General features: G+C 32.0%; 1 protein-coding gene across 1 annotated transcript; it reads right to left on the bottom strand.

Annotated features, from left to right (window-relative positions):
- Nucleotides 1-6,305: 6,305 nt before the first annotated feature.
- On the bottom strand, nucleotides 6,306-13,469 carry LOC118030997 (beta-galactosidase 1). Its single transcript, XM_035035278.2, has 19 exons — nucleotides 13,008-13,469; nucleotides 12,770-12,865; nucleotides 12,555-12,667; nucleotides 12,372-12,438; nucleotides 12,164-12,256; nucleotides 11,848-11,991; nucleotides 11,353-11,441; nucleotides 11,128-11,233; nucleotides 10,960-11,047; nucleotides 10,140-10,258; nucleotides 9,890-10,054; nucleotides 9,618-9,796; nucleotides 9,326-9,435; nucleotides 8,717-8,826; nucleotides 8,499-8,609; nucleotides 8,308-8,418; nucleotides 7,633-7,838; nucleotides 7,215-7,551; nucleotides 6,306-6,917 (listed from the first exon to the last, which is right to left on the bottom strand). Exons 1-19 carry the CDS (start codon nucleotides 13,191-13,193, stop codon nucleotides 6,807-6,809), a joined length of 2,541 nt encoding a protein of 846 aa, XP_034891169.1. The 5' UTR covers nucleotides 13,194-13,469; the 3' UTR covers nucleotides 6,306-6,806.
- Nucleotides 13,470-19,543: the final 6,074 nt, after the last annotated feature.

Here is a 19,543-nt window from a genome sequence, read left to right as displayed (position 1 = left end):
TTCTATATAATATCGTCCTTGAGAAAACCTAAACAAACAAAACAAGAGAAAGAGCTTAGGGGCATGATCAAGATAGGGGCAATTCAAGAAACATAACAGGGCTGGCTATATCATTCCTGTTCTAAGAAAATATAAAATAGGAACCAAACTATTTAAATCCTCCTATGTCTTTTTAGAACTCAAGATATAACTATGAGAGCTATCATAGAACATGAATGGTGAACACTAAGTGGTGGTCATAACACCCTAGCAGATACTCGTATAATTACAAGGATAAATATAGGAGCCTTGAAAGGTCATAATCAATAAGATAAAAGTGCCTAAATAATAGGATAGGCAAAGATTATTCGAGCTTATTAAATGAGCATCCCTTTCCCATCACAAGTTATAGCTCTAATAAACTAAAGCAGATGATAGGAGCAAAAAAAACTTGCTACAAAGATTAAAGCTTTGAGGGACAAAGTATACAATGCTTTGAGGTTAATATGCATGTATTTGTTAAATGTTAATGGTTTTTATGATAATTTGTTATATTTTCTTGATCAAGCTGTGAAACAGGAATTTCTAACATCTTCGGCACGATAAATCATAATCTCTGCTGCTGCTACTAAACAATTAATTGACCAACTATAATCTTTCATCCCTGTAATTGATCCCTCCATAAGTCGCATAAATTGGTCAACTAAGAAAAGCCATAAAAAGCTTAAATTGGATTTGAGCATTCATTTGTGAAACTTTGTGTCTTTTGGTTTTGTTAATAGCACATTATTTTGTTTTGTTATTTCTTATATTTGTTTAAGTGTGTTTTAGGTTTGTCAATGTTCATTGTTTTAAGTGATATCTTATATACTCCATCTTTCTACCTTAGGACATTGATGATAATGTCTCATTTTGGTTAGGGGGAGAGGGTAGCAGTTGACATTAAAAAAAAAACTTACTAACTGTTTTTGCTATTATTAAAACCATTTAACAAAACTGTTATTACTAGGATGGCAGAGTAAGGGAAAATTTTATTGACTTTTGAGACGCATCTTAGTAAACATTTTCCAATGGTTATTTGCAATATTCATAACAAGGTCTATCACATACTTCTCTTGAAATATTCAGGTTTACAAACTCTCGCATTATTATCAATTGATTCTGCTCATATATTCATTTAACAAGTATTCTTAAACCTTTATATTCACACACACACTTTAACATATGATTGTGGATTGCATATTGAATTATTACATTATTTATGTTCTTTTGTTAAATGTAACAATTAAAAAAAAAAGGGATAGTATATAATTTGCAAAAACAAAAACAAGAAAAAAATGATGATAAATGTAAATAAATAAATAAATAAATAAAAACATAGATAAGTTTGGTTTCGTAGCCGCCGGGGGTGTTTGATCCCTAACCTAAACAATTAAACCTGAATGGGTGTTTTAACACCTAATACCCTAAAGTCAACTGACTTGGGAGCTATTGGCCCAGTGCTTATTACATGGGTTGAGGAGAAAAGCTTAAGGGAATCAAACATTGCACTATTTACGTATTAGTATCTGCAACCCAAGTTACTAAGCTTATAGGGATGTATCAACACCTAATGCTCTAAGATCAACTAATCTAGGAGTCATTAGCCGAAAGCTTGTTATATAGGTTAAAGATGCATTGTGTTTTAAGTTATATGTATATATATTAAAAAAAAAAAAAAACAAGATAATAATCCCAACTCAAGGAAGTTAACCTTAAACATTAGAATAGAATATTGTTTTCTTCCAATAAAAGTCCTATTATCTATGTTTTCATACATTGAGCACATAAAAAGAAAGAATTATTAATATTTTGTTTAAAAGGTATTAGGCAGATATATATAAATTTAATATAGTTTGTTTATCTGGATAGATTAATGAAAGTTGAATGATGAATGCCTTGCTTTGTGGAATTTGCAAATTATTTTTCTATTTTAACTCTTTGATTACTAGGGACTATTAATAAGCTGGTTGGGGGGTGTGATTAGTTCTTAAAAGTGCATTTTTATCGAGATTTTATATCATCATTTTGCACTTGAAGTGTCAATAACTCCTTAACTAAAACATGTTTTATAATAACATATCTAATAATATAAGATACCTTTAATTTGTGGTAAATGTTCATCTTAAATGCAGGTCTATCAAATAAATAAAAGGATTGATTGATGAGTTTAAATATTGAAATTGAAAGGACAAAGAGAGGGCCAAACTTAGAAAAGAGATGTTGATTCAGTACAAACTGAAACACTGTTTGGTAATTGGGTCATATCTGGAGCTGTAAATCTCGGATTTAGATTTGCTTTACATGAATGAAAAGATAAGACATAGGCCTAAAACTTTCATGTAGAGTCCAGGATTTAAAAAGGCCGTTTTCAAGTCCAAATTATAGCAAAAACAAAGAAGTCTGAATATGTCATGCAGCCCAGATACTGTTCAGTGTTCGGCCCATATCTCGAGTTCTAGAAGTCCAATTGATCTCATTTTTTTTCCATGGAAAGATGAGATAATTTCCTAGAACTTTCATGCAGGTGGTTCAAATTTGAACATTATCAATGATGTTTTGTTCAAACAAGAAGATAAGAATTGTCACCAAGTCAAGATATGGTCACCTACTCAACAATTAGTCATCAAATTAATAGTTCCAAATTTTAGCCTATAAAAGGAGGCATTTACCATGCATTTAGGCATCTTGGTTGTTCAAATTAAGATCATGCTTTTTATTTCTCTCTTTATATTTTTGTAATGCTTAAGTTTTTCTTTCATTAATATTTTGTTTATGCTTTTCATTGTCTTTCCTTTACTTAGTTAACTTGTATCTTATTTATATTCTTAGCTTTGTTTATTTATGTTTCTGTTCTTCATTATGTTTAGCTAAGTTTATTATGTCAAGATGAAAAGGTTATACTAATGTTGTAAGAATAAATATAATATAAACTCAATATGGGCTTCAATGTATATATCCTAAACAACTTACTATTAACATGTCTTATCATTTTTATCTTATTGATTCTTAATACCTTGCTTGTTAAATGATTAATCTAGATTTGTGTTGTATAACACATGGTACAACAAATGCTTGGCACTTTCATAGCTCAATCGTATGGTATAACATACACTTGTGCTATGAAAGGAACTTGATTTGTTGTTAACATTAAGTTAGCATCATGAATTCCTGATAATATTTAAAATTTTGGTGTTACTTAAATAAGATAATTAATATGATCATGTTAACAATTTATAATGAGCTATTAATGACAACCTCCTTTATGTGTGGTTTCCATTTGAGTAATAAAAAGAGTTTATACTATACTTGTTTGAAATACCATTAGTAGATCCTCTAACCTTGACATTTATTTTTATCATTATTTAATCCTCACATTAATCAAACATCTCAAAGTCCTCTTTAACTTCTTGTTGTTGTTGTTGTTGTTGTTTATAATTTATATAGTTAACCTTCCTGTGGTTCGACCTCGGTCTTCCCGGGTTATTTATTACTTTGACACTTCTACACTTAGGAGAAGACATCAATCTTTTGGTCTTGTCAATATTCAAACAAAAACCTCTCTTTGATCTTCATTCTTTTTTTTCTAAACATCAATATTTTTATGGGCCTTTGATTTTTGGGTTGGGAAGCCCAACCCACGTGGTTGGGTTGAGTCCATTAGGTTAAGGGCATGTTTGTTTAGCTTGAGATTTTTCAAAGGGACAAATGCATTTTTTTTGTTCTTAAGGTGTGTTTTCCAAACACTGTCTTAAGATAATTTTTATATCTATGATTTTTTAGCTAAATTTGGCAAACACCCCCTATCAATTCCCAACAATGTTTCTTTTTCCTTCTTTTTTGTGTTTGCCAAACAAACCCCAAATGATTTCCAAAAATTTTAAAAAAAATTCAAGGAGCATTTTAAAATTATTTGTAGTTTCCTAGCATGTTTTTCAACCATTTAGTTTAATATTTGGACTTTAAACTTACACTATAAGATACTGACTTAGTATTAAATAAATAGGTTTTTTTTTTAATTTTAGAAAAATACAAAAAGATAACCTTATTCAAAAAATACAAAATATTTTTTTAAAAAATCTAAAAATATGTGCATATTACTAAATTCTAAAAAATTTTCTTGCATATTTTATAAAAATAAAAAATTATCTTACTTTGAAAAATAAAAAAAAATCATTTAACGGGTATCATAACAAGTTTGTGGTTATCCATTAGTATTTGGATAAAATTTAAAAAACACCACAAAAATCAATTTATCTAATTAATATTTAAGTTACGAATTTTACAATGTAATGCATATTTTAGTATTAAATTAAATGAAATGACAAAAAATAAAATTCTTATGAGTTAATTGTAGACTTTAATATTTTAAAAATATAAAATTACACTGTAAAATATATTCTCAAGTATTAAAGATATAAAAATAAAAATAAATACACCATTAAAAATTTGGGTTTTAAAATGATTAGGTTTTAGCCAGATAAAACAAAAGTCTTCCTTACTAAAGGGGATTAGTTTTTGAACTTTAGACAGATTAATAAATACAAATATTACATAGAAAAAAAAAATTAATCAATAATGCAGTTTATCATAGATATGGTGTATTGAGAGTAGTGTATTTTTTCCAAATACAACCAATTTTTTATCTAAACTCTTATAAATTAGTAGATTTTTAATGATTATAATATTAAATGGTGATTCTTCAACTCTTCAAATCATAATTTTATGATTAATCACAAATCATTATGTTTTTTTAGCCTGGAAAAAGATCTCTACTATTTGATATTGTGCACGCCATGATATCAAACGAAAAAAAATCTATTTTTCTATATGCACACAAATTGCCAGTTATTTGTGTTTCTTAATTTCCCCTATAATTGTTGATTGTTTTTCACCAACAAATTTTTATTCAACTAACCCTAGAATGTCAACTTGCCATCTCAGTCGTCAGAAAATGTTGCCATTTAGTTCGCTATAATTAATTTCCCTTTTATTGTTCATAGTTTTTGCGCCCTCTCTCCCATTGATACGTGCTGCGTGCTTGCTGTAAATCACAAATACGTTAGGTTTCACATAATTTGCACTTGCTACTGTCATTCATGTATTCCCACAGCTGTTTTAGAATATGGTGATGTGGCTGACATCTATCGTGCCGTGAATTCAAGCCACAGTTTGTGGCCAGCAACAGTTGCCTTTTATAGTTCTTAACCGTGCAACAAAACTTTATCCTAGGCTCCCTCTAAATGTAAGCACACATTTCAAAAAAATTAGTTTTATAATTCTTTTCATTTTATTTTTTATATGATTATTATCATTTAAAAAAATATTTTGATATTAAATTAATGTTTGATTTTACAATCATCTATTTTTATTATCATATAATTAAATAAAAAATATTTTTAAAAAATAAATTATAATCTTAATAGAATCCATAAAATGGTTTACAGGTTTAACATGCTAGCCAAGATTACCTGATTCACAGGTTTGATGAGTTTGTCAATCATTCGGATATATGTTTTTTTTTTTTTAATTATTATCCTTTTGATTTCATACTTCAATATGGATTGATTAGTAAATAGATCGAATGGTTTATTTTTGTTTGATTTCTATAAAGTTATCATAGTCTTAAATAAATATTTATTTTAGAATTAGTGTTTTAATTTTAGAAGCATATATTTTTTATTATATAATTAAATAAAAAAAATATATGAAAAAGTTTTAAAACTCTATAGATTTCATAACCCAGGTTGTAAAAGAATCGAGGTTGATCTGATATATTATTGTCTCGATATTTTTTTAAAAAAAATTATCATTTTAAAATCTTTTTAAAAGTTATGACATTTTCTTTTTCTTTTTCAGTTATCTAATTTACCTTTGAATCTATAAAATCAAACCAATTTAAATTAATACAGTTCCTATAAAATTTAATTACAAAACTTGAATTAGGAAAAAATATTAAAAATAAAGGTTTTTAGAATTGACCAGATTTAATGACATTGTTAAAAACAAATTATTTCATGATCTTAACATTCTTTTTTATCTTATATATATATATATATATATATAACCATGACAAAACGCAAGCCAATAAACTAGTATTAACGAAATTATCATAGGGCTCCTAGCAAGATAGTGAAAGGCATCCCGGCAAGCAAAAAGGGGCAGCCTAGGATTTCTTAATCATGGAAAATGATTTTCTTTCTTAACACAAGCAATTGGTGCAAGTAAAATACAAATGACATCAAATGGACTAAAGGGCTACAACTTATTGAATGGCATAGGAGTAATTTGAGAAGTTTGGTATCATTTCTTTAACTTGGAAACTTTCTTACAAGAACAAAGCAACAAAGGAAGTGCGGTTCCCAGGAAGTTTACATTGAATAAAAAATATAAGATCACAGGAAACCAGAGGCTTTCCATACTCTAAAAACTACCAAATTTGCACATGGACTCGTTTAGTTTTTCATCTCAATGTGCTTCTACCGAACCCACTCCTTCACTTGTTTGCTGCATATACATACAGGACACCAACAATAAACACTGGCTCCGCCTACATAAAAAAGCTTATCTGCAATCACTTGCACAATCTATATGGCTATCGACCAGATGGTGTGCTGTATATTTGTACAACTTCACCCTGGAAAAGCCAGAACAAATGTTTTTAGTGCTCTTGGTTGTGAAGCTTTTAATTTAACCATAAAATAGTATACCGAAGATGCTGTATTGGAGGGTGAGAAAATCAAATCCAGAATCTTCTTTATTTCATTTACTTCAGCCGTTGTAGCTCATCAGCTGCAAATGGCCTCTACTGCTAGTTTCTTCATGACATTCAGGCAAGGATCTCCCCCAAACATTTCAGGTGCTACAGTCACCGAGCACGAATTCTGCCCAACACAAAGCTGCAACAACAAAGTCCGCGTCAGTGTTTGCGATTTGGAAAAAATGGATAAACTGAAAGTTCTGGATTTACTCTGTATGATAGATTATCAGTAAATCTAAATAAGAAGCTATATGGTCTGGACTGCTTTTCTAGAAAGGGAAAAAAATTAAAAAAATTGGACAGTGCTAAGAAATAGGTCTCTTGAATTCAAATTACCGACGACTTGTAAAACAGCATTTTCGTAGCTGTCACTGGTTAAATGATTAGTTTTCCTAGAGGAGAAAAAGGATGGCAAGCCAAATGCAAGACTACATACATTGTTAAAAGCATCATAAGAGTGGAAGGCATGACAGCTTCCCTGGCGATAGCTTCCACAAACCCCTTCTGGTGTCCCAAAGCTGGCAAACTTGATTGATCTGATTTTCTGTCCAGGGCCACAGGACAGATGAGCTTTAGGCCTCAGTGGCTTATTGACTTTACCAGATGCTTGCATCTGATAATTCATCAAAGTTGGCTGCCACTCGTAAATATCAGCACACACACTGTCTACATCTCTTCTAACCAAAGAAATCCCATTTGGATCTCCACCCCATTCTTCAAACACAACCAGCAAGTTCCCTGTTGGCTTTAGCCATGACTGAGGGACATGATACCTGAAAAATTACAAATCATTTGTTCGTTACATGAATGACTCCAAGAGTCCAAAAAGAAAAGTCAAGTTTTTTTCTATTTACCATCTCTGGGAAGCCTCGCCACAATTAGTTGAGCATTTCTTTTCATTATAAGTTCCAATATAGCTACAGTCCCCACATGTTCCAGATGCTTTATAAGCAGGCCAGTGACGTCCAACATGTTGTCCATTGATCCATATTTGGCCTTTTCCCATGCTGCCCATATCCAGTGCCAAAGGGGAATTCCCAGCAGGAGCGTTGAAAGTAGTCTGGAAACAAACATGACAGAAAGATGTCAATTCTAGAGCTGTCAGACCTAGATGAGGTCTGCTTTGAGCAGTCCTTGGAACCACAATCTACCAAGCATATGTAACCCATAGAAACATGTTATACTGTACGTTGCTAATTAAACATGTGCTCCATCATTGAATTTTTTTGGTTGAAAATGGACAAAGCATGTTCTGCGAGTTGCAACTCAGCCCCACAATGGTAGAAGAAGACGCATGTTTTTGGGTCACAACTTCCAACAAAAAAACAGAGTATTTTTTTTAAAGAGGGACAGCATGTATTTGTTATCATCTAAACACAAGTTTTGCCTTCTTTTTTTCCAGTAAAAAATACTTTCTTTTCAAGGACAAGGAAACGTTGTTGATAGTTTAATGCAACACCAAGTAACACATTCTTTCGAGACATCAATTTATTATCAATGTTCTTTTGATTGAAGTTTAAGATACTCACTTTATACCATGACAGTGGCTGTCTTTGGGCCACCAAAGACCCCTCTGCCCACTCAACTGAGGAACTCCCACTGATTGAATGGAGACCCAATGCTTCCCCATGAAGACCAATCTGATTGAAAAATGCAAACAAATGAATCTTTTGCATGCAGGGAAGACAAGCGACAACAGGGAAAATGTTCGAAGACAAACCTTGTAAGACCACTTCTGCCAGGACAAGTCCCTTCGTCCCTCATTGAGACCATTCAACGTCACAGGTCCAAGAATACCAGCATTCCATGTCTCAAAGTGTGGGCCAACATTCTGTCCTCAAAAGTAACATGATGAAAAGCAATGTTAAATGCAAATTACTATGGACACTTTTGAGCACCAAAATTCCATGTGCTGAGAGTGGGAAAGTAAGAACAAACCGGGAGACCAACAGCAATGCTGAGAAGAGAAATTTTGTTGACTCCAGCTCTCAACTTTACACCTTGAGTAAATGTCAACTTTGGGAAGTCTAAACTTCCATAGGCGGTCCCTGCTCAAGATAAAGAAAATGCATGCTAAGAGACAGGAAGCATGGAGCAATATGCCGTGAATATTCACCATGAACTCAAGTGGTTATTTTAGGTTGTGCTTGAAACAAGACCAAGATTGACATATCAACTTATCACGGTTTATGATCACTATCATATTGATCACTAAAAAAAAAAAAACTTAATCGACGTTCCACCAAATGGTTGAATGCAATGTGGCACTTCTCTCTAGCACAAGCAAATATCACTTGGCTTGTAGGGAGGAGAAGACCCATTCAGTCAAAGTGGCATGGACAGGCATTATAAATCAATTCATTGACCCATTCAGTTGAAGTAGCTTGACCAAACATTATAAATAAATTTATCAGCTTTTCACGTCTCTGTAATATCCTCCACCCAACAGTATGAAAATCAGTTCACTGGCCATTAGGAGCCTTTTGGGTTTTATATATATATATATGGTCAAGGAACACCCTAAAATTAACAGAACAGAAAACCTACCTGATAGTTGACCATTGATGAAAACATGTAAAGCGTGCCCAGCTGATAGAACACTAAGAACAGGATATTTTCCACTCCTCAGAAAGCCTTCGCTGGGGTCGATATGAACGCTGGAAATATCAAGAGAACATGGAAAGAAGAGTAAGAATACAAGTACTAGAATAAAGACTACCACAAAATCATCCTGTGAGTAAAATACAAAAAAAAAGAAAGGAAGAAAAAGGAAAAGAAAAGGTGAATTGAGAAGGAAAGAGACAAGGCAAAAGATCTTGCCAAGTTATAAAACACTCACTCTGTCATGTACCACAAATAGTCTGAAACATCTCTAGTTGTATTTATCTGCTCCAGCAACCCAACCATAGTGAATGTGTTATCACCACTTGCAGACGGCTCTTCATTATATGCTTGCCAAGAGAACCCTCCATGCATAGGAACAGGGGTCATCTTCATCCTTGCACTTTGAGCTCCAACCTGTAAGTGAATTTTGGTACAAATGTTGCAATCAGAATAATGTAAAAGACTGGAACTAGAAATTTCTCAAATTTTTTTTATAGAAATTCTAACCCTTGCAGTGTTGTAAACAGTGTTCTTGCAATCTGGAAGAATGCTGATGGACCATGGAGGCAGGTTATAATGCATATTCCTAAATGACACCTTTGCAAATGATCTCTGATGGTAATTTGCAAGGAATGCTGCACAACCTCCGGCCTTATAATTGAATACATGAGCCTGTATATTAATAACAAAATTAAGGATAATCCAATAATACTACGGAACAAGCAATATTTCATACAAAACAGAAGGTAAGTTTGACCTCTTGGTAATTTCCAAGTGGTATCACAGTTGCATCTCCAGATACTAAAGCGGGTTCACACAGCTTAATTGCCCGGTGCAAATCTTTCAAATGGCCCCATTTAGGCTGCCTTAACAGTCCTGCGAAAGCAAAGGAGTGGCAGCACTTCAGATTTATGGAAACCATATTAATAATGCATATCAGATCTTGACCAACAAAACAGGTTGGAGAAACTTTTAATGACAAGATATTGCTGAAAAAGGTAATATTGTTTCAAGGTTTGTTAACAACATTTTGAAACGATAAAAACAATAATAAAACATGCTTCCATAATACTAAAAGACAATAAATATGGTTTGACTTCAGGAATGACCCACTATAGCATGGGATATGTTCAAAACCAAAACTTTTGTCAGGTGCGACGTTAGAACTGTTTCGAGACATCAAGGAAAATGACATCTAGGACCAATATTCTTAGAGAATAGCTAAAAAGACTGATAGAACATCATTGTCTGGGTAGCGTTTTAATTACAGTATGTCAATCATCATCACACCACATGTCAAAATGACAAAATCAGCAGCCAGAGATAACCACTTGACCAGAAAGAAAAATTTTGAGCTAGCTGCACTTTATGGTGTCAGAGAAACATGTATTTCACAGTTGTCAAATATGGTTTTTACTTTCTAGGATACCATCTGCTACTACAACTACCTTCTCTTAGTTTTTCCATAAAGCGTAGAACGCATGAACAAGTTTATGCAAACTTATATCAACTGATAGGTAAAGAATGTCAAGGATAAGGAAACACCACTTTTCAACAAAAGAGTCCTATGTGCATACCATATTCATCAAGAGGAGCATCGTAATCATAACTTGTTGCAATGAAAGGACCACCAGCAGTTCGGCCAAAATTTGTCCCTCCATGATACTGAAATCACGTAAAAAGCATATAAAACTTGGTTGTATTCAACTTGGGAGCAACTCACTCAAGTTTCTAAAACAACTTACCATATAATAGTTTATGAAGGACCCCCCCTTCTGTATGAACCTTGCAACCGAAAATGCCATGTCTTCAGCCGGTCGGTGAGGAACTGGGCCACCAAATTGGGTAAACCTGTATGCAAAATAAGAGACAATGGAAGATCAGCAGGCAAATGCTGGTGTATTCTTATAAACCTGTAGAATTCGGGGGTGATAAAAAATGATGGTTGAGGCAAGAAGCAAGCAATTTACCAGCCAGTCCAAGCTTCAGTCCACATCTTTGGTTTGTAAGCTTTGTTTGGAGAGAAGTAATCACAGTAGAAACCATTGCAGGTGTTGATCTTTTCAAGACAACAGACAAATAAAATGCTTTAGAGGCATTCGAACACACATGTCAAAAAATAAATTGCCTCCCAGGATAATTCAATGTTAAGACCATTCGATTCTGACAGATGAAAGGTTCGATTGGACATATTTTATTCTAAATAACTGGACTAAGAATACATCTTTCATCAACGGCCACTAAGTACGGATTTTGATATGGGTGGTTGAGTATAATTGAAAAGGAAAAATGGTTATCGATAAATCATCTCAAATCAAAGACCAACGATATTTAAAAAACAAAATGGGGGAAACACAATTAAAAGGTAACCCCGCTAAGTGAGTAGGAAACACGAGGAACTTGACAAGCGAAAGGCAAAAAGATGCTGCTAAAGGTAAAAGAAAAAAGATAAGCAGAGAGCTTACAATAGGATCTGGGGCATCATCTTGCTTGCACATGACCCATGGGACACCAGTACGGAGACCTACAGCCATTTCTGCAGCCCATTTGGTGTAAGCTTTACCAGGTGCACCAATTTCATATTCCATGGGTCCATATTCATTCTCAATCTGTCACAGATATTGATAGGGAATGGAAGATGTTTGTCTTAGTTAAGTACCTTATTCTATCAAATGAACGACGAAATAAAGAATTTATATGGAGTTTATAATGAATTGAAAAATATAAAACACCGTACTGGATGAAGAGAAAAAACCAATAAGATTGGAGGAATATGGCTACCTGGGAGAGAATTATTGGACCACCTTGAGTCTCAAATAACCTTTCTGCTTTCATCATATTAACAATCTTTGTTGTGAACTTTTGCATTTGAGCCTTCATTGTTGCAAATTTAAAATCCAAGATTAATTATATAAAGAGAAAAGAAAAGAAAAAAAGGCAAATCAGTACAACAAGAACAAAGCAAAGGTAACATTAAGAACAGCCTTACCTTGAAAGGGCCATTGTCTGTTCTGAAATTGATGCCTGGAATGTACTTGAGCCAAACTGGGAAACCCCTGAAAATCAAAACAGAACATTTTGCTCAAATTTGCAAAACTTCAAAACTATCTCAGTTTTTTACTTCTGTTAATGGAAAGTGCAACCTGTTCAAATTTAGATATAGATTTATTACCCAAAGTTCCACTCAGCACAGACATAAGGTCCAATCCTGAGATGAACATAAAGGCCTGCTTCCTTCGCCAGCTTAACAAACTTGACCAGATCATAGTTCCCCTCAAAATAATACTGCAAAGAGCCAAAAAGTAGATAGGATATTACTCGCCTTGCTCCATTAACTTAAATATAACCAAAAAAAAAAAAATGGTTGTCCCTTTTTTTTGCAATTACCTTTCCTGGTGAAGGTTCATGTCCATTCCAAAAAACATATGTCTGAATAACATCCAGTCCTCCTTCTTTTGCCTTCTGAATAAGATCTGGCCACATCTGCCATATCCCCAAAAAAAAATCCCAGTCAAATAAGAACTAAAGGACACAAACCTGGAGAGCATTTAGGGGTGCTCATTTGAAGAAAGAGCTTCAAAAGGAGCAGTAAAACGAAGAGCATGAAGTGCATTTGGGAAAATACCTCAGGGGAACTTCTTGGGTAGTGAATGGATCCAGAAATAAGAATCCTTCTTTGGCCATTAATGGTGATGGCCTTAGAGTCATAAGACACAGAGGCAGTGACAGAACAGGCCAAAGAGCTCACCAAAAACAATAAAACCAGCAGCGCATTACTGCTATTGCACATTGATGTCTTCTTCAAAGCCATTGAGCAATGAGCATGAGAAGAAGAAGAAGAGATGACAACTTCCAAAACAATGGCCTTTCTTTGCTTCGGCTTTCTCTCTCTTTATTTTTGCTTTCTCTCTGAGCACACTTTATTCTTTCTTCACAGAGAGAGAAATAAGAAAACAGCTGGATTGGTTTATTGGGTGTAGTTGCTTTGGCTTAGGGACAACAAATGTAGATTAGCAGCAGCTGTTGTTTAGCTTTTTAGTTAATGAGTAGAAGAATAGTAGTGGGTCTGCGGCATAAAAATGGAGGTGCTTTGCAGCTGCTTTTAAACACCGAGGAGGGGGGTTGGGTTTCAACTTTCACGGGATGGTGGGCCCCTTTTTCCAGGACTTTGGGACCCACCTTTTCGGCACTCCATTTTCTCTCTTTATTTTCCAACCTTAGACTTTTTAATTTGTATTATTAGTACATGCATCTCCTTCCTCACTTTAGTCTTAACGAGTTATACGTCATTTGTTATTACACTTATTTTTAAAATTAATCTTTATTTAAAATTAAATTGGAAGAATTTTTTATTTTTTAAAAATTATTTTAACATCAAAATAATCTAAAAATATTAAATAAAATTAATTTAAAATAAAATTTATAAAAAATGCAGTTGGACCTCCTAATCAAGTGATTAAAAAATAGGTTACCTCTTTAATTTCTTACATGTAAATTTTGAGATTAGCATTTAATGAATAGTTTTTAATGATTTAGATTGATGTGAAGAGATATGACTTTAAAATGATGTGATATAATAATATCAATTGATGCATAAATTAATCTAAAAAATAAAAGGTAAAATTAATGATTATTAGATAAATACATACATATATATACACACACTATTAGGGTTTAGATTTTAAGTATTCTTGTGAATCTTTTAATTATGATTCTAAAGAGTGTGATTTTTTTCTTAAAAAATTTCATATTAGAATTTTTTTTTTCTTAGATAAAAGGTAAATATTGTTAAGGTAATTTTGGGAGTGTGGTTACGGTTGTTTTTCAAAATATTTTTTATGCTAAAATACATAAAAATAATATTTTTTTTTTATTTTTTAAAAATTATTTTTAAGATAAGTGCATCAAAACGATTCAATATATATATAAAAAGTAATTTTTAGCAAAAAACAATTAATTTTTTAAAAAATACGAATATAACCGCGTTTCCAAACGCTCTCTAAGTTTTTTTTTAATTATTTATTTTTATTTTAAATAATTTATCTTCAACTGAATAAATAAAATGAAATTATCTTAATGTAACAAAAATCAGATGTTGGATGCCATGAATGCAAAATAAAATAAAAAAATATTGCAATTTATCATTATCAACTATTAATAAATAGGAGATGAATAATAAAGCCCTGTTTGGCTGGTTCTCTAAAAATGTTCCTGTTTTTTGTTCTTCTTTGGTTTTTTCTTGGGCCTTGGAGAACACAAAGATTCTTAGCATGATCCCTTCACGGTCGGCTCCTACTTTATTGTCTATTTATATGTATATATATTTTAATTTTTAATGTTTTGTTTTCTTGTGTATCAAACTCACGCGTCATCGCAGCGCGCGTGTGAGTATGCGTGTTATAGCAATGTGAAACCATGAAAAGGAAAAAAAATACCTCGTGCTATGAAACTTGTACGGAATTTCATTGATTATCTTTTTCTTATTCCATATCTTAACCAACAATTCTTTTTTTAGTGAATAACCATCCCAAATAGCATTAAGCAGGATTCATATTATGGAGAGCAATCTTTTCTCATCCTCTAATTTTCTATTTATTTTTTGTTTTAAAAATATTTTTAAAAAAATTAATTTTTTTATTTTTTAATTTAAATTTATTTTTTTATATTTTCAGATTATTTTGATATGCTGATGTTAAAAATAAATTAAAAAATAAAAAAAATTATTTAATATATTTTCAAGTGAAAAATACTTTAAAAAACAACTACAACCATGTTTACAAACACCCTCCAAGCTTCACTTGTCATGGTGTTTGAATTTAAAATTTTCAAAGTTAACCTTCAAATTTTAGTTTAAGAACTTGATTTGGATAAAATTTGAGTCATGAGTACAAGAGTCAATCAAAAAATTAAAAATATAGAATTTTTAATTTTTAATTTGTAGTTTTGTGGTTTGTGGGAGAGAAAAAAAAAAAGAAAAACAAAATGATTATCCTGTTAGATTTATTGTCTATTTATAAATATAATTACGGTTGCTTTTCAAAATGTTTTTTACTTGGAAATGCATCAAAAATAATATATTTTTATTTTTTAAAAATTATTTTTGATATCAACGTATCAAAATAATCTAAAAATATTTAAAAATATTAATTTAAAATAAAAAAAAATAAATTTTTTAAAAAATATTTTTAAAGTAAAAAACAAATAGAAATTAGAATAAGATACAAATGGATGCAAGAAGTATCTTACACTTCCGGTTAATGCGGGTGAGGTGGCAAGTTTAATGTCGAAGGTAAACTAAATGATTGGAACTGGACGGGAGGGTCGGTTTTCTAATTACGCGGCTTGGAAGTTCGGAAACCATTACATGCTTCATTGTTCACAAACGAGGTTCTCGAATCCTAGAAATATAATAAATTAATCCTCAAATTATGTCCAAATCCAAATATATTTTATCTGTCTTTTTGACTCTATTTGATGTGTTTTCTCTCTACCTTTTTTTTTATGCCATTTCTTTGCAGGTTCGTCGTGCTACAATAAAAATTAAAAAATAATAATAAAAAAAACCTCTTGGGGGCATTTGTTGCGCTACAGTCAAGATTTAACTCCTAAAAATAAATATATCTTGTAGAAGAACAGATTCCATGACAACCACCACGTATGGGAATCGTGTGTCGAGAGGGAGGGAGGGAGGGAGGGAGGGGGATTTTTTAAGATTGTGAGAGGCGGCTTATGCTAATTTTCTAAATGTCTAACCACTCATTGTTATAGGATCTTATTTATTGAAAAAAAAATAAAAAAAAACTTTGAATTTTAATCTTACAAGCTCTTATGTCACCTTCATTTCCTGACTGTATAGTTATAATGAGCCAATCATGTAGGATGAATTAGACTCGTATTTTAGTTTATTTCAAAATTGAGAAATTATATATTTCTCTAGGTTATATATTCTAAATCTGTTTTTCTTAATCTTTTTATATAAAATCAATTTTTATTATTTATTTTTTGATGAATATGTAATGATATTGATGAAGTCTGATTTTATTTCATAGGCTTGAAGGTCAAGCCTAAGCATAAAATAAAGTCATTAATCTACTAGTTATAACAACTTGACTCGCCCTTAATTTCATGGTGAAAATGCAGGTAGATCATCGTCGTTACTTGTAAAAGGTCCTCTTTTATCTATTTAAGGACTCTCTAATAATTAAATTAATGTTGGTTTAGAGAAAGATTGATTATACTTTGTAGAAAAAAAACATTTAAGATTAATCAATCCTTGTAACCAGAGAGAAAAACTGAAGTTGGTACAATCATCTATGTTTCCTCCTTTTATAGTCCTTTAGGTATTTCTCTTTCTTGTAAGGAAAATGTTTACATATCCTATCAGAATAAAATATCTTTGATTTACAATCCTATCAGGATAAAAATATCTTTGATCCATCAAGGCATGTCTGGGTTCAGCGCTTGGTTGCGCCTAAACGATAGGTTTAATGACTCGTTAGACCCATAAATGTTTAAACTCAACGCTTGGTTGAGCCTGGGAATGATGGTTATGGCAACTCACAACACCTACAGGCATTTAGGCTTAGTGCTTGGCTGAGCTCAGGAATGATAGGTCTAGTAACTCGCAAAACTCATAATTATTGGGGCTCAACGCTTGGCTAAGCCCAAGAACGATGGGTCTGGCAATTCACCAGATCGTACAAGCATTTAGACTTAGTGCTTGGTTGAGCTCATGGATGAAGGGTCTCAAGACTCTTAACCTTCTCATGGTCAGCCTTTTGGAGAGAAGTTTCAAGCAAACAAAAAGCAATAAATGTTGATCCATTAGTGGCAACCTAAGTCTTTGGATATTATATGTGAAGATTTAAAAAAAAAACATTTGTTTATAGTAGGTGAGACCCTTTTTATCTTTCCCATAAAGTTTTTATATGTCTCTCATAGCATTATTATGATCCTTAAGTCTAGTTGGCTTCTTTCCATTAGTAGAAAGTCCATCATAGGGAACGAAGCAACGACTAGCACTCAATGTGGCGCTTGAGTAGTCTTTTCGAGATATGTGATGACACAAAAAGCTTTCATTTGATAATAGAGATATAGTTTTTTTTTCTTTTCTTTATAACCCTAATCATTCTTATTTTTGTCTTTCATTTACGTTTACTCCATTTGATCTATAAAAAAAAAAAAAAGAGAAAATTACTCTCGTTAACAAGACCTTAAGTCATATCTTTCTTAACCATAGAAAAAACATGTACAAATCATCGTTAAAAACTTTTTAAATAATCTTTTTTATCAACTAGAATTAATGGAGCCTAAAAACACCAAGCCTAGTTCAAAAAAGAGAAGTGCTCCAACTTTTGACAAGGAGTTCAGGTCTCAACCTGAACATGAAAAGGGCAACACGGAACATGGGTGCCTTATATTAGGCCTCGGTATTCGGAGGGATGTCATACCGGTGTTGTTTTCTTGTGGAGAAAAGAAAAGATTCTTATGGAGGCTCATTTACTTCTCCTATTAGAGGTGCTTATTATGTAGTTTATGTGATTTAGTTTAATGTTTGTTGTATTCGCACCGATCAAGATCAAATTGCAAATTTAATAACCAAACTCTTATCCAAGCAAAACATGGATTTTCTATGTAGCAAGATTGGTCTTCTTGTGAAGGTGTACAAGAGCAAGAATCAAGGCCAAACCAATTATCATACAATTATTTTGTTAATTCTAGCTTGCAATCATGCCATTCCTTGTAATTTTGTAACTGATGCAAGATTATAGCCCAATAATATGCATTTCCTAAACAAAATCATGTGAACATGTATACATGTAATTATGCAGTACATCAGTAAAGCGTGGGGAGATTTTCACAAAAACTCTTCTTAATTTTTTCTTAATTTTAACTTATTTCAAAATTGAGAAATTATATGTTTCTCAATATTATAGAATTTAATTCTGCTTTTATTTTTTCTTTCTATTTAAGATCAGAAGTCTCCATTATATATTTTTGGATGAATATCTAATAATATTTAGATTTTATTTTATTTTAAAATGGTAATATATTTTCAATTAATTTGAGATGCTGAAAAATTTCCCTCCTCTCTTAAAGACAGGAAAAAAAAAAAAAAAAAACTTATAGTGCTGTAACTCCAAACCATATATATCTTCCTTGCATGTTCCTTCCACCAACATCAAAACATCAATTTTGTTAAAGCAAATAATCGTAATCACATTAAAAAGGTTCTTGTTGCTTTCACTTTTATGGAACCTTTCATTTGATTCCTTGTGGCAGTTGACAACTCACTAATCGTAGATAATATATAGTGGTCGGAGCTCTCAAAGTATTTTTTTTATAAGAAACAATTTAAAACATACAAAAATTAATTAATTTTTTTAAAAACACGGATAAAACCACGTTTTCAAGTACTCTAGAAGTTGATTTACTTTAAAAAAAAAAAATCAATTCCTTGAGATGCCTTTTCAAGTATAAAAAGTGGTTACAACACTTTCAAGTAGAACATCAAAACAAGCACTAATAAATTGTTTTGAAAACATGTGTAGTAATCACTTCACTACTTTTATTTATATAAAAAGAAAAGAGAAAAGAAATCCCAATATATGTCTCTGCAAACCAAAAGCATGCACGTCGTCGCCTTCAAGTGGGCAAAAAGAGAAACGAAGAAGCTTTCACATTCAGAAATCAAAAGGGGGTTCGATGGTTTGCTTGCCGGGGAGAGAAAGAGAAAGAAAAAAAAGAACAAGTGGTTAGAAATTTGCAGCACTAGGTGTCTAAATTCTAAACAAAGCAAGCAAGATAAGCAAGCACACACTTGCTCCTCCCCCCACTTCAACTAGCATCATTACACACACCAGCCTCCTCTAAATCATATATAATTATCTCAACTAGAATTGAACTTGTTGCATGCATTATGATCTTGGCATAGATCTCCATCTTAAAAGGAAAGTTTGGTTGTTTGAAATTAGAAGCATTATAATCAAAAAACAATGACTCCGTTCTCTTTTTTTTTTTACTAGTTTTAAACTTTACTTATACAGAAAATGATAAATTTTTTTTGATGACATCAAATTATAGCATAATAAAATATCTTAGTCAGTCACTCTCGATTTTACTTTTTCTTATCTGGTCCTTTTGTTTTTGTTAAAAAAGATT

The sequence above is a fragment of the Populus alba genome, chromosome 3 (genome assembly GCF_005239225.2).
Source record: "Populus alba chromosome 3, ASM523922v2, whole genome shotgun sequence".
In the NCBI taxonomy this organism is placed as follows: Eukaryota; Viridiplantae; Streptophyta; class Magnoliopsida; order Malpighiales; family Salicaceae; genus Populus; species Populus alba.
Note: the sequence above shows the minus strand (reverse complement) of the source record. Positions and strands in the feature narration are given on the sequence as shown.

Excerpts from the sequence above, each read along its gene's own strand:
- LOC118030997 (XM_035035278.2), bottom strand. The coding sequence starts at position 13,193 with ATGGCTTTGAAGAAGACATCAATGTGCAATAGCAGTAATGCGCTGCTG. Across the intron at positions 11,992-12,163 it reads GTCCAATAATTCTCTCCCAG|ATTGAGAATGAATATGGACC; the intron begins GTAGCCATATTC and ends TATCTGTGACAG. Across the intron at positions 7,552-7,632 it reads GGCGAGGCTTCCCAGAGATG|GTATCATGTCCCTCAGTCAT; the intron begins GTAAATAGAAAA and ends GTAATTTTTCAG.